The sequence below is a fragment of the Anoplopoma fimbria genome, chromosome 18 (assembly GCF_027596085.1).
Source record: "Anoplopoma fimbria isolate UVic2021 breed Golden Eagle Sablefish chromosome 18, Afim_UVic_2022, whole genome shotgun sequence".
Taxonomy (NCBI): Eukaryota; Metazoa; Chordata; class Actinopteri; order Perciformes; family Anoplopomatidae; genus Anoplopoma; species Anoplopoma fimbria.
The window spans coordinates 10,257,586-10,272,258 of NC_072466.1; the positions used below are offsets into that span (position 1 = coordinate 10,257,586).

The 14,673-nt window shown below is 43.0% G+C and overlaps 1 protein-coding gene across 1 annotated transcript in view; it reads right to left on the bottom strand.

Annotated features, from left to right (window-relative positions):
• stxbp5a (syntaxin binding protein 5a (tomosyn)) overlaps positions 1 to 14,032 on the bottom strand; it is an 84,069-nt gene extending 70,037 nt beyond the window's left edge. Inside the window, exons 1-2 of the mRNA XM_054618409.1 lie at positions 13,835 to 14,032; positions 11,454 to 11,551 (exon numbers count right to left, since the gene is read on the bottom strand). Of these exons, the coding sequence (XP_054474384.1) occupies positions 11,454 to 11,551; positions 13,835 to 13,972 (236 nt within the window). The 5' untranslated portion in view covers positions 13,973 to 14,032. The remainder of the gene's footprint in view (positions 1 to 11,453; positions 11,552 to 13,834) is intronic.
• Positions 14,033 to 14,673: the final 641 nt, after the last annotated feature.

The following is a 14,673-nucleotide window of genomic DNA, read 5'->3' on the forward strand; positions in this document are numbered from 1 at the left end:
ACCCAGACATCATACTAACCTAGCACCGCCCCTGATACCACCACACCCCAAAGTCCCCTACCGCTTTTGGCTGAAGGGCAGTGATGGTTTACTCTTAAAATTCTGTTTCAGAAGTGAGAAAACATAACCGGGACTGTGCCAAATATTATCTTGAGGTAAATATCATAAGCACTTTGTTTGGGCTGATGTGAATATGTAAACACAAGCTAAGATGTATTGTTTAACAAGGAGCTTGTGCTGCAAGCAGGGCAGTCTGGTGGAGGGGATTTAGTGCAGTTAGCAAGTGAAATATCTAGTTATAGTATGTATTCAGTAATATGCCTACAAGCAGCATTACCCACATGGTCACCCTGGCAGTGTAGGCTTGTTAGCTACAGCTGACAGAAACACTAATATTCTCCAGCTGGAGTTGGTTTAGTTGAGAAGGTAGAAATTAGCCTTTAGCAAAGGAGGTTAAAAAAGCATGAAATAGAACAATGAGACCAAAATTAGGTAATACCACGTCTGGGACACATTGAAGGAATAGAACTATAGAAAGAATGTGTGTGTCTGCCATAACAGATGTTTCACCTGGATGCATGTTTTGCCGGATATTAAGGTCTTTCTGAGGCTAACTGCACATAAATATAGAACCACAGGCAAGGACACACACCTACTGTATGTATGCAGCTGAAATCACATACAGTTCTGTCTCTGTCTGCAGGAGCCTTGGCACACACATACACCCACATCTCAGCACACAAACACGGTGACAGGCAATTCCTCAAGGTCTGGTACCTTGGGAACCTCTCTGTCTTTCCTCCTCTGTGTGTGTGTGTGTGTGTGTGTGTGTGTGTGTGTGTGTGTGTGTGTGTGTGTGTGTGTGTGTGTGTGTGTGTGTGTGTGTGTGTGTGTGTGTGTGTGTGTGTGTGACCTGAGCTTTGTGAGTGTGTGTGTGTGTGCGTGCCTGTGTGTAGAGGAGCTGGCAGACAGAGACAGAGCGTCTAGATTTGAGTAAGGTCATAACCAACCATTTACACAGCCCATGGCCATTAGGTGCTAATGGTTTGTCGCCTGTACGCTTTCAAACCAGAACCGTCTCTTAACACACCTGTAATACAACAAACATAGAGCAGCTCAGAAAATGGTTGTTGCAATGTTACTATGCTATCTTAAAAAAAAAAATCACTATATTAACTGACTAGCTAACTTAAAATCAAGTAACAATCAAATTTTTCACTACTTTCTGACATTGACCAGTGTGAATGATTTGGTGGCATCTAGCTGCAGATTGCAACCAACTGAATACCCCTAATTATAATCAATTTAACCATACATACTGAGATCCATTTGATATAATGTGTTTACATGACCGTCGCTGTGAAAACTGTAAATTTGGAATTTTGCAATAGTTTCCTCTAGGGGTGTCCCCGACAAAGAATTTACGCCTTCGTAGACTGAAAAATATATAAATCTATTGAAAACTATTCAAAACAACACAATTTTGTCCCAGATACATGTGACTATTGCTCAGCTGATGTTTCAGATTAATGGGTACATGCTTTGTGTAGGTGTGGCGCTGTCTGTAGTGCTGAAACAGAGCGACACACATGGTTTCTCAGCCTGCTTGCACTTTGTGGTTGTAATTCCAGTTTCCCCGTTGCTGCATTGCACAGACAGAAGTGAAACAACAGGGGAGTGAAGGGACAGTCAACAAGAGAGGGTCGCAAGCAGCACACAGCTGTTTCTACGCACCTTCCTCTGCTTATTTCATGCAATCAAAGATATATAGCGCTCTAATAACGCTACGTTGTTATGTGAGCGATGTGATTAATACATGTATTCTTTGATTTTGAAACATTAGCCTTATGTTGTTTTATAGTCTTTCGGAGGCTATCACAAGATAATGCTCTAATTTTCCACAAAGGAGATTGATTGAAAACGCATGAGTTATTTTCAAATTTGGATTACCAGTTTTTATTAACAGGCAGATGTTTATAACAAAAAAGGCTATATATTATAAGCACTGGGAGAAACCAAAAAAATCTGTGTAAAATCAGACATTCAGCACCCCCATATAGCCCGAATAGAATGATCCTTTCTTTCATTACCAGGTTTTTTCTGCTATAAGATTAGCAGTTGAATCAGGCTTAGATTGAATCTTCGAACTGTCAAATATTTGTGATCATCCCTAGTTGCTTCTTAATTGTTGCATTCTTAGGTATTTTAAAGTTGTGGCATGACAATATTTTGACTCCAAGTAATTGAACTACTCAAACAGAAATGTTGTTTCAAGATTGAAAGATTAAGTGTATGGTTCTCCCACTAGTGTTATGTATCCCGATGGTTGGGTAAAGAAAAAAGATGATTAAATGACATTGCAACAAAAACACATCCACAGGTATCAATAGTCAATGTTTCACCTGAAATCAGTTTTCCCAAAGATTCATGGTTTGCTCCCATCTCTTCAACAAGCACGCTATGTATGTGGACAGGCAGCCATTTCTCAGTTAATTACGCTCACCGTATCTATGGAGACGATCATGATAGCACATCCTAACAGCTACACTCCAAGAACCTCTACCTGTATAGCATAGATGCTCTGATTAGACATTGGCACACCTCACTGCATAAATGTGTGTATTAAGAACAAACAAAAAAACTATGTGATGCTTAATCAAACAAAGATAAGAATCACATTAATACCACTTATTATACATGTGACGTTAAAGATAATGGAAGCACATGAAATGAATAGAGTGAACATTAAAACACACAACCTTTAGCAGAACAAGCCTCTGTATTTTTGTATAAGGCACTTGGGAGAGGAGAGGCTTACAAAAACAAATGATAAGAAAACATGGGAAAAATTTTAAATGGGGAGGGAGCGGAGCCCCCTGAGACAGAGTGGAAGATTACCTACAGCAGCAAGACAAAAGTAATGAGCTGCAGAGAATCAGCAGGGGGACCAGGAGCACAGAGGATACGTAAATCCCATTAGAAAAATCCTACAATCCAAAAAACAACTAAACAATTACTGTATATCCCTGGGAATGTGATTGCAAAGAGAGTTTTTCAAAAAGCAGCATGCGGTACAACAGGAAATGGAGAGAAAGAATAAAAGAGGGAGGAATACTTCGCAGCTATTTCAACGGCTTCGCCCTGCAGAGATTCAGAGGTCACATGAAGGGCAGGGAGGAAAGCAAGATGACAAAACCTTTGTGCTTCACTGCATTCTGTAAGCCGGACCCCTTAGAAGCACCACAGGGACTGTGCAACACTGACAGAACAGTTATACCCAGCTCCGCCACTAGGGCTGTCCTCGACCATAGAAATTCTTAGTCGACTTACTGTCTGACTTGGTTTCTCCACAAAGAATCACACAAAAGCACCACTTTATTTCTTGTGTTTAACAGCGAGGTGCTCACAAATTTCTCAGAAATAAGTACAAAAAAAAGCATTCAATAATGACTAAAGACTAAATAAATCTCAATAAACTAAGACCAAAACCCCTAAAAGGGGGCCGCCCGACCAACCCTACCTGCCACACCTAAAGCAAACCAAAAGTGTCAGCCATAACAACTAATTTTAAAGAAAAAAAACACCTGAGAAGACTATTGCAGTGCAGTGTTTCCTTCAGTCAATGAGAAGCCTTTGAGTCGGTCAAGTCACCTTGAGAATAAACGGACACAGTTATGCAGTTATAGCATTTTCCTACATAAAACCACGTCTTATTTAGTATTTTAATTCTTTCCCTAGACAGCAGCGAACCTAGAAAGCTTCTGTCCCAGACCTGTCGACAAACACATGCTTACAGACCAGACCAGATACTGAAGGTAATTCAAAGACATGGCATTCTCGTTCAACCCCAAAAATGTCATGCGGCTGGTTCTCTGTCGCTGTCATGTCTGATTTGATACATGACAGCGACATTTCACTGAGACGCTAGATTGATGAAGTGATATTTACATCACTGGACAGGCAAGAGCTATCAGTACAAGTCGCAACGACAACTGGTACTACACGGCCTTATTATTTATAGACTAAGGGCAACCTTCAGCATTTGTCTTAGTTCTGACAGTTGTTAAGAAATTGCTGTTAATAGGATTTTAATAGTACTAGCATTCAATCCCTGGAGATTTCCCCCAAAGTGTCATGGTAATGAAAGCCTCAGACTTACAAATGAACCACAATTCGAAATCAATAGGAGAAGGTATAGTGTTACCATGTGCTGATGTACACATACCATAACTCGTGAATCAGACGCTGTGCTCAGTGACGCCTAACAAATCCAATAGAGTGCAGAGGCTCATTTACTTTGGAAACGTTGACTCTTGATGATGAGGGACCTCTGTGGTATGAAACCGGGGCAGTGGTCGAACCCTTCGGCCATGAGAGCGCGGTTACAATAGAGAAGCATATTGACCAGGACTAATATGAGTGCAAATCAATACAGTAGGTACATGGTCCACACGAGTGACCCCAGCAGACCTGAAGACGCATTAGTGTGACATAAGCCCTGTCATGAATCACGACAGGCGGACAGCACTGCGTCCTTGGTTGTTAATGTCTGCAAGGCCGAGTGGGTCGGCGTGTTTATGTCCAAGAACACTGCCCACTAAAAGATAACGTGGGTCTCACATCGTAAGTTATTGCAAAGTCATCATCATCAGTACATAAGTAAAGGATAATCTGGATCATTATAGCTTTGGCCACTTTTCTCTTCTATATTTGTTTTAACACTGTATTCACGAGAGATTGCTAAGATTTGGGATCAAGGCAACATCATTGTAACCTTGAAGTGAGACAGAGCAATAAACAAGCAGTCAGATGGTCAGACAGGTTATAAACAAGCTCAGCAGAAGCCTTGTTCCAGACCTCACATCTTCGATTTGTTCAGCTACTCATATAGATCCACTGAGGGCTGTTACAAACCTGGTAGAGAAACATTCAACCAATCCTAAATTAGTAGACAGGATTGAAACTGTCAATGTAACCTAGCTACACGCATGAAAACCTGGGTAATAGTTTGCTGTTATGCTTTTGTTTCCTCTTCCAAATAAGACGCCTATTGTTCCTTGACCCATCATACCTCTTTATAGCAGAGTCACTACGTTCTATGTATCAAATAATAAATAGCAATGATGGCCAAAACTATGGAATTGCAATAACCTGGAAAGTTTTTTTTGTGCTCACCATCAGCTGTCACGCATTGGAATCAACAACGTCTACCTGTAAGGATGACACCTGTGTATAACGACGCCTATAGAACTGCAGCATCCATCTTCCAGTTTGATTTCAAGTTTGAAAGTAATTTGTTAATTTGTGTTTACTTTCAATAAATGCTATCGAGCTAGCGCTTCTAAACATAATGATCAGCAATCCCAGAGCAGTGACCACTATATCATTTGCATGGCCAACACAGTTTAGCTTCACATATCAGCCAACCAACCATCAGCCAGTGCAGTGGGTACGCCCTCTGAGTGTATGTGTACAGATCTGAACCCATTTATTCTCTCCAGCCCACATGACACTGTGTATTTACGATGAGCCGCTCAAGCGTTGCCTTCCGTCTGTTGGGAATAATTAGCGCAGGTTGGTGACCTTTCAGGCACAGACACACACATGTCCACACACACATGCACTACTCTTCAGCTTGCTTTCTAGTATTTTTGTATGCAGACTGATAGGAATTAAAAATTATTATTATGTGATAAATGGTAAATGTATCTTTGGTTAAATGATAATCCTAATTTACAAAAAAACCTTGATGACCAGGCTAAACTCTGTTCCGGAAAAAACGTCTTTAGCATTCATGCCCAACAGCCCTTGTTGTTAACCTTTCTCGAGGTCATCAAGATTCCTTGCCCTCAAATAAAATAGCTCTCTAGTGAAAACAATATCACATGGCGTCCTGATTTGTGATGACTCACTGGAGGAAATAAAGGCTTTGTGTGTGTGTGTGTGTGTGTGTGTGTGTGTGTGTGTGTGTGTGTGTGTGTGTGTGTGTGTGTGTGTGTGTGTGTGTGTGTGTGTGTGTGTGTGTGTGTGTGTGTTTGCATGGATGGTTTTTTGGGGTTTTATTTTTGCATGTGCCCGTGCCCATTAGTGAACTGGTATAATATAACTAACCTTCAAACTCACATGTCCCACTTATACATGCAGACATGCACACGCAGGACTTCTAGCAAGACAGGAGATGAAGGACAGGGAGCAAGAGGAGTAAAAGCTTGAGTTAAATGTACACTAAATTATTGAAGAGAAGCAACATGGCAGCGCAACTTTAATCACCCTAAACCCGGATCCCATTTGGGGCTCGTCAAGGCTAAAGGACTTAAGCAGGACACACTGTCAGGATATTGGACAGAGAGAGGCAGCGACTACATTGTTGTGGTACTGATGCAGCAAAATTTGTTTTTCGATTTCTAAGAACCGATAGAACAGAGGAGGCTGAGTGCCTTTTGGAGAGCATGGAAGATGAAGCCGAGTACACAAGGGGTCTTTGATTAGGAGTACTTCACCACAGTGAAAAGGTACCCATCTGAAATGAGAGCCACATCTCGGCAGCCCTCTGGTGAACTCACCATGGACTTTAAAAGCCATCTGGCAGACACAAGCCGACTCTTCTACCAGCAGCTCTTTTAACGCACACGTCATTAAACTTTCTCATCAGACGCGATAAGACAACTTCATCTCAAGCTATTCTGTCGTTTTATATTTCATCCCCAAATCCTCCTCCCACTTGTGTCAAAAGTAAAAATGAGGTCAACTAGGATGAGATCCTAACGCCTCTTGATGTTGTGTGATACCTCTCCTCTTACTCATTCTTCCTTCCTCCATATGCTACTGCTAGCTAACCAGCTGATCGCTAACACAAGAATGAGTTTTCCTAGATATCAACACAGGTGTGTATGTTAAATGAAGACATGTTTTGATCACACATGTGTACGCTCAAGCCTCTCACACATACAACATGCAGTACATAACACAGTTGTGGCAGCGACAGCTTAACTCCTTTTGATGAGACTGTTGCTGTCTCAGTCAGCCTCATCTCCGGCGCATTGCATAACTGAACACAGTCACAAACACACAACCCCAGGCCTCGTTCTGCACTACGGAGAGCCATCTAGAAGAGTTAGCTCCCAACTGTCAACCCCAATAAGTAGAGAGCAAAAATGAGTAAGGGAATAAGAAATGCACCAAAACAGATAGAAGACTAAGTGAATATACAAATGGTCTGTGACCTGAAAAGAATCTCTAAAAGAAGCAATAAACTGGAAACGCAAATCGGTTTTTTTTCACCATTTGTTATCCCTCTGTCTCTGACGATGCTGAACCCATGCAAAAGGAAGAAGCCAGAGTGTCGTAGTAATCGCTGATTACAATCAAAAAACATTACCATAATCACAGACATATGAATTATATGGGCTGCAATTAGTGTTTTGTTAGTGTCATCTGTGACCTACCCTGTGAAACAAATGCTTGGATCACATTAAAATCCTTTGGAGATTTCTAATATATATTAGAAGTCCAATCAAACTTTGTTCACAGACAAAGACATATATGCATGCAACACACTTTAAACATCTTTAAAGATTCTTGCACACTTTGGTTTAAAAATCTATACAGATCCAGATTCCCGCTACAATTTCTATATCAACACTTTTAAAATGATTCCCATTCAGTAGTCCAGTCAGAGAACTCATGGCTCAGTGAGGTTCGCCTATGACTGCAGACAAATACGTCATCGACCATCATACGCTTGTGGTTGTGCCCATGTTTGAAAGGCCCACATGTGTGTCACCTATGCCACCTCCGAATGTCTATGCTGAAATACCAATACTGTGTGAGAATGTGTGTGTGTACAGTGTTTGTGGCCCCAACTGTATGTGTGAGTCCTAGGATTTGTCCTGCGCCTGCCGATGAGATAATCTGGCAGAGCATGGAGTGACAATTTGATCAATTGCTGGCTCACAGGGAGTCTCTGAGTTATAGTGCTGCCATCTCTCCTGGCCACCACCAGTAAAGAGCCATCTCTCCGCAGTGATGAGCCGCCACACTGTTACACACACAGCTGCAGACCACCCAGCAAATACACACACAAACAAAAATACATCCACAGAAAACTGACTGTAGTTTGATGGCTGTATGCGGCCAAAATCATCCAATAAGACCCCTGCACCATGTATTCTGTCAGTGAGTGACAATATTTCAGATAACATAGTGCTCTGGAAAAATTGGTAATTTTCTACCCACATTGTTCTTGCTTTAACAGGCGGACTGAATTGGAAAAGTATACATTTCAATTTTCAAAGGTGGTGACTTTCCTCTTTTAAAAATAAACAGAAACTCATGGTTACATCCTAAACGGACTCTTCCCAAATACTGGAAAGCTGGAAAGTTAAAAACTAGTAATCGACTCAAGAAACCTCGAAACCATTAATCCACTAAGCCTTACTTAATTCAAACCTTTCCACACCATTGCCATAAGATACCTAACTGTAGTTTGAGTATTAAATATTTGTTTTCATTTGTAATGATGTCAAACATTGCAATGCATTAGTATAGTATCTAATGTTATTTTAAACAAGCCATGCAAGAACTTTGCCTTAATAAAATACAGTCCAAAAATGGTAAAGTATCCTGATTCAGAACAATAAATATAATACCAAAGAATACAAGATATCTTCATAGTTTTTGATACTCAATTCTACAGACTCATTTGGGTTGGAACCATTGAGGGGCCTTTTCTCGCTGAGCAGGTTACTGATGGTGATAACAATTCCACTTTTTTATCCTAATTATTAAGTAGTAGAGCAGAGACTTTTGTTTATTTGAACTATTATATTGCAGTAAGTGTTTCCCTTTAGATTAGCCTGTATGCTTTGATTAATGTAATCTTTCTTTAGCTTGGATGAGAGTTCAGAATATCATCACATTATATGGTTGGCAGGCGGATGCAGCTCATTATGTTGAATTAGCCCCACCTTCTTTGTTGGTTGTCGCTGGCTTTATGATACCAACCCTGTGTGTCAACAACCTGCTGCTCATGTGGTTTAACAAGCAAGACCATTAAAATAGTGGCCAAAGGGTTTGTGTTATGTTTGAGCAATGTTAGATACAATGACATGTGGCATCAGTGCACAAATTGAGTTTAGTCTGGTCGAGAAATAACAAATGACAGTTCTCTGCCTCTAATGACAAACACTTTGACCCAACACTCAAAACCGAAAGACTTTTATAATTCTGCATTTCCAGACAGAACATTTCTGCTTGTTTTACAAAATGACACCGCTAATCCCATGGAAAGCTGATATGCGTGCAGTGCTTGCACAACAAAACCTGTTTTCTAAACGCTCACAACTTCTTTTCGCTCCTGAGAAAATTTACAGAAAACAATTAACAGCAGTGGGTGCACTTGGGCATATCTGTCTCAGTGCATTACCACACACAGATCAATAATGGTTCTATTCTTGGCCATTAGATCTTGAAGCAGGGGTAGCTGGCCTCTCTCACTCTTTCCAATCTATGCCCTCTCTCCGCTCTATCGGCCTGTACTCTCCTGCCAACCTCTTTCTCTATTCCCCTCTTTCCCTCCTCCAGACAACACCAAAGGGACTTTGTCATCTTCCCAGCTGGACGGTGGAAGCAGCGGCAGAGGCAGTGGCGAGCATCAAACACGGGACAGTTTTGGGGGGGATCACAGAAGTGATTGGCTTTGTGGCTAGAGGGATCAGCCGTCTCCTCTGCGGATTAATGCACACACACAGACATGTATGCACAAATTCACTCACACTCATGTACACATCCACACACACACACACCTCCTGTTCCCGCTGTAATTCTCAGTCCTTTGCCACACTGCCAGGCTGAGACCCTTGATCTGCCACTTCCTGTAATCCTCCATGGGAGAAGGGTGCAGCCAAATGTCCTGGCAGGCCAGCCAGGCCAACAAACACACATACACACAGACACACAAAAAGGCATAGACACAGATAGCCACGAGTTGCCTCTAAGTGCAAAAAAAGAATGACCTCCAGGACATAGATGTGTATCGTAGCAGGAGTCCCAGGATGTCTCACACAAGATATGCAACTCGATAAAACTTTAACCAAAATACACAAGACGCAGGACTGCAACACATAATAATATGTGAGATCCATTATGTCCCTTTTCATCCGTGCCACGCTGGTATCGTTGTCATCAGATAAAGAGACGGGGCTGACTAAACAGCAAACGACAGGGGAAGAGAACCAAAGAATAGATGGATGACTCCCAACTCACCTTCCTCTGACTCCGATAAGACTCTATCTGATCCACATCACTCAAACACACGAGACTCCTCTGCTTATCCTATTTCAAAGTGACCACTTTCATCCAGAAGGAACCATCTGACAAGATCATTTCAGCCAAACTACGGGTTGGGAGGGAGCTCTCATCTCTAAGCTGATTGGTTATAAGCATCTTTTACACCACAAGTTTTCTTACACTGAGTTTACCCAGCCCTCGAGCTCACAGGAGTAATGTACCAGCCAGCAAGACATAAGCCCCATTAAGCTTATTCACCAATTCCGGCATCAGCTCTGACATAGCACTTCTACCAGAGGATGGAGGTTCATCTCCTAACTTCTAATACATGTGTACCACTGACAGACACCATGAATTTCTTCATCCAAAGCCGAGCAGCTGTTGAATCTGTAAATCTTTAGGAACATTCGGTCTCTTCCAGGAAAAAGTGGTGCATCACTCTGCTTTAAAGAGCAGAAAACAACTCTGAAGGTACATAGACTGAACACCAGCCTCTTTTTAGAAGTCTGGTAAACATGGCTCTGCAGACTCTATGCCCACTCTCCTCTGCCAGTGAGTTTCTCTGTTTTCATCATCACCTCTTCGGTGCAGGTGAACGAGACTGAGTCACCACCATGGCTCCCAGCAGGTGGGAGCGAGGGACAGCCAGGTGGACAGCTCTTCATCACACCGTAATGAGCTGGCAAAGGTTGTCGGACAGGCACGAGAACACACGGAGGACCTGTAAAAGCAGCCTGACACAGACGAGCTCGCGGGTGTTCTATGAACTGTACGACTCCCTGCGGTGCCATTCCATCACAAGCTGTTGTCCCTGTTTGTGTTAACGTCCCCACATTGCAAGGAAACCGACGCACTCTACCTCAACCGCTTTCTTCTCCAGCTTATTTGCAGCACATAATTCAATATGCGGCTAAATGTGGACTTTTCACTGACATGTCTTGTCACTTTTCAACGTCAGTTTTTCATTGCTTGTTACCAAAAAAAAACTCTTCAGCATACTCTAAAAATACACTGAAAAACAGCACCGATGTACATCAGCATCTGACTACTGCGGCTCAGACATCTGTTCACTTACCTGCTGCTGCCTCCCAGGGATGCAGGGACCCAAAGGAGCTGCCACAGGACATGGTCACCTATAACATTAGCCATGACAAGAGAAAGGATACAATCTGAGAGCTCCACTCTGGGTGCCGATGGCCAGTATCTTCTGCACAGGGTCGAAAGCCATGGACGACGGCTGGTAGGGAAAGCCATGACGGACAGTCTAAAAGACGTGCCGAAAGATGAAAAAAGAGAACATGTCATCAATTTGCATTTTAACAGCAGGGGTGTTGTTTTGTCAAAGGGTATCACACATGTGATTTTGCTAAACAAAAGGCCCAGAGGGATGTAGAAAGTGTTATTAAGCATAAAATGTAAAGCCTGAGGGATAGGAACAAACGCTACCGTTACTCTGTTCTCCGTGATAGATGATATTTGGCTTCGCTATTTAGGATCCTTTTATAATCATGGGCCTATTTTGAGATTCCTTCTCTCCCATTTTACTCTTTTTTATCTTGTTTTCCTTCTCTCACTGCCTCCCACATGAAGTCGTGATTACACCGAAGTCTGGAAATTAAAAAACAAACGGAAAAACACACCAATAAGCAGCGTTTGGTTATGGTTCTATTTCTTGCAGGGCTTTCTATTTGACGGCATTGTCCTGTAAGGTGTTTATGTTTTCTGCATATTTGTGTGTGTGACTGTAGCTTTATGGCGTCAGTCAGCTGGTGGTGGGCTGTGGGATTTGTTTGCTTAGTGGCAGAAGGCTAAAGCACGTTACATAAGAAGCACTCAGTGCAGCAGAGACACCTGCCTCATTCGCAGAGAAACATTACAGAGAGTTTCGGTCCAGACTGACAGTGAAGGTGCAGGAGGGAGGATGGAGTCTTGTTTAAAGAGACTTCCATAAGATGCTTGGCTGTTGATCAATGTCAGTCAATCCTGCAATCTGCAAGCTTTAGTCTTCCCAACAACAATATCCCCTAAGCCCTCAGGTGTGTTGGCTTCACTCTAGATTATGTATTCTAGCTTTCTAGTTATCACTTCAGGCACTCTTACATATTACTCCTGGCAACTGCTAAAATGATTGCAGAATTAAAAAGTTCACATGCCCTAGCCTTGGATTTCTGCACCTTGTGTTGGTGTGTCTAAATCCAACAAGGTCAACAATCACATGACTCTTCCATGATGCTGAGCACCAGAGGCACACAGAAACTCTGCCATGTAAAATAAGATGAAGCTACCAGGCCAAAAGGTTCTATTCAGCATCATACTGGTCGAACTGCACAAGCCTACTTGTCAGAGAGCTAATACAACCTACAAATGCTTAACAAAACGAATAGTAACTTTACCCCTTGACACCTTTAAAATAATCCACAATCAAGCCAGTTACAATTGTGCACAGTAATGTCTATAAAAAAAAAAGGACACACCAAACCATTGGGGCACAAAGGGGGAAATCCTTATTTAACAGCATAGTGGGCTAAGATGTAGCACGCATAGTATGTAAACAGCCAATGGTTTCTTTTTTCTTCACACAGCCCCCCCCCCCCACTCCCCATTCACTTCAGGCGCCATCAGTCCCCAATGGATCAATGATCTGGGGGTAAAGTAGTGCGTGCCTGTGTGTGTGTGTGTGTGTGTGTGTGTGTGTGTGTGTGTGTGTGTGTGTGTGTGTGTGTGTGTGTGTGTGTGGCTGAGGGAGACAGAGCTAGAAAGAGAGGTGTGTAAGAGGAGAGAGAGGTGGGGGAAGAAGGAAATGGAGATACACAGTGAGGAAAAAGGCAACGCAAAAGGGGATGGCGCGCACACACACACACACACACACACACACACACACACACACACACACACACACACACACACACACACACACACACACACACACGCACATTAACCAGAAACCCAGCGTTTTGCTAATCCAAACCCAGCAGATTATGCAAGAACGGATCTGTTTGGCCCAACCCCTCGACATGACAGTTCATGCCAAGCAACACATACAGCAAAGGGGGATATTTTCACAGGGGGATGAAATCCTATATTATAATAAAAAAATAAAATAATAATAATAATAATAATTATAAATATCAGGTTGTTTTGAGAAATATCTGAGCAAAATGACATGCAGCAAATACATGCAGCCACACAGGAACTTAATACTAATGTGTATTGTCCTGTCGCCAGCGCGCATTGGCCGTACAGTATGCGCATTGTGGTGAGGTGCGTTACAGGCTACGATGGCACAGAGCGCTGTAATGAGCCCCATTCTTATTAAATGAACATTAATCCAGCAGGTGCTCGTTGTAGTTTACACCATAGAGCGAAATGATTTGCCGATGAATTGATTTATTATGTGGAGCTCACTTGCACCTGCTATATAGTGAGATTGGGATACGCGCAGTACAACCTGTCAATAATAAATACATAAATAAATTTAAAAAAAACGTACATGCGGAAGGGGCTAACCGTGATAAAAAATAAAAAAAAAACCATCAGGCTCGCCCACCTTGCAGAGCTGGAAATGGTCGGACTGGAGGGTCTCCTGGATCAGATGGTTCTCCTGTGGCCCCACTTGGACGGACGGGGTGGAGGAGGACACCTCCTTTAAGCCGTCCAGCACCTTCCTGATGTTGAACTTCTTCATCTTCGGACTGCGGAGCACAGAATTGAGATCACCCGCAAAAGATAAAGGGGATAGCCACTTTCTCTCTTACACACACACACACATATATATATACACACACTCACTCACTCACTCACTCAAGCGCGCTCTCTCTCTCTCTCTCTTCTGATTTCCTCTGTAAATCTCACATTGTTAGTGATTGTTATTTAGAGCAGTCTCCATGCTGGAAGGCTCCGGCGCGCACCGAACAGATCGCTTCTTTTTCTTTTTTTTTTTTTTTTGACGCGTAAAATGTTGTGAGAGGAGCTGCCGGGATGTTGGTGCGTCGGTGTAATTCGCTCGGAGTCCGTGCTGTGCCTCCACTGCGTCTCGGTGGCTCCGCTCTTCCTCTCGGCTTCCCTCCCCTCCCCTCTGGCTGTGTGCGCCGCTCAGCCAAGGCGGAAACGCAGCGCAGCGGCGGCGGCGCTGCTGCTGCTGCTGACGCTCTTGCGCATGTCTGACAGAGCAGGGGGGCTTCAACGCAAATCCAGCCACCTTGCCAGCCCCCCTCCCCTCTCTCTCTCCCTCTCTCCCTCTCTCTCTCTCTCTTCCTTTCATCTGCCCCCAGCGACAACGCCCCCCTCTCCTCCCTCTCCTCCCCACCTCTCTCTCCTCTCCTCCTCTCCTCTCTCCTCCCCTCCCCTCTCTCTTACTTGCACGCACACATAGTAGGTTTTGCTCCA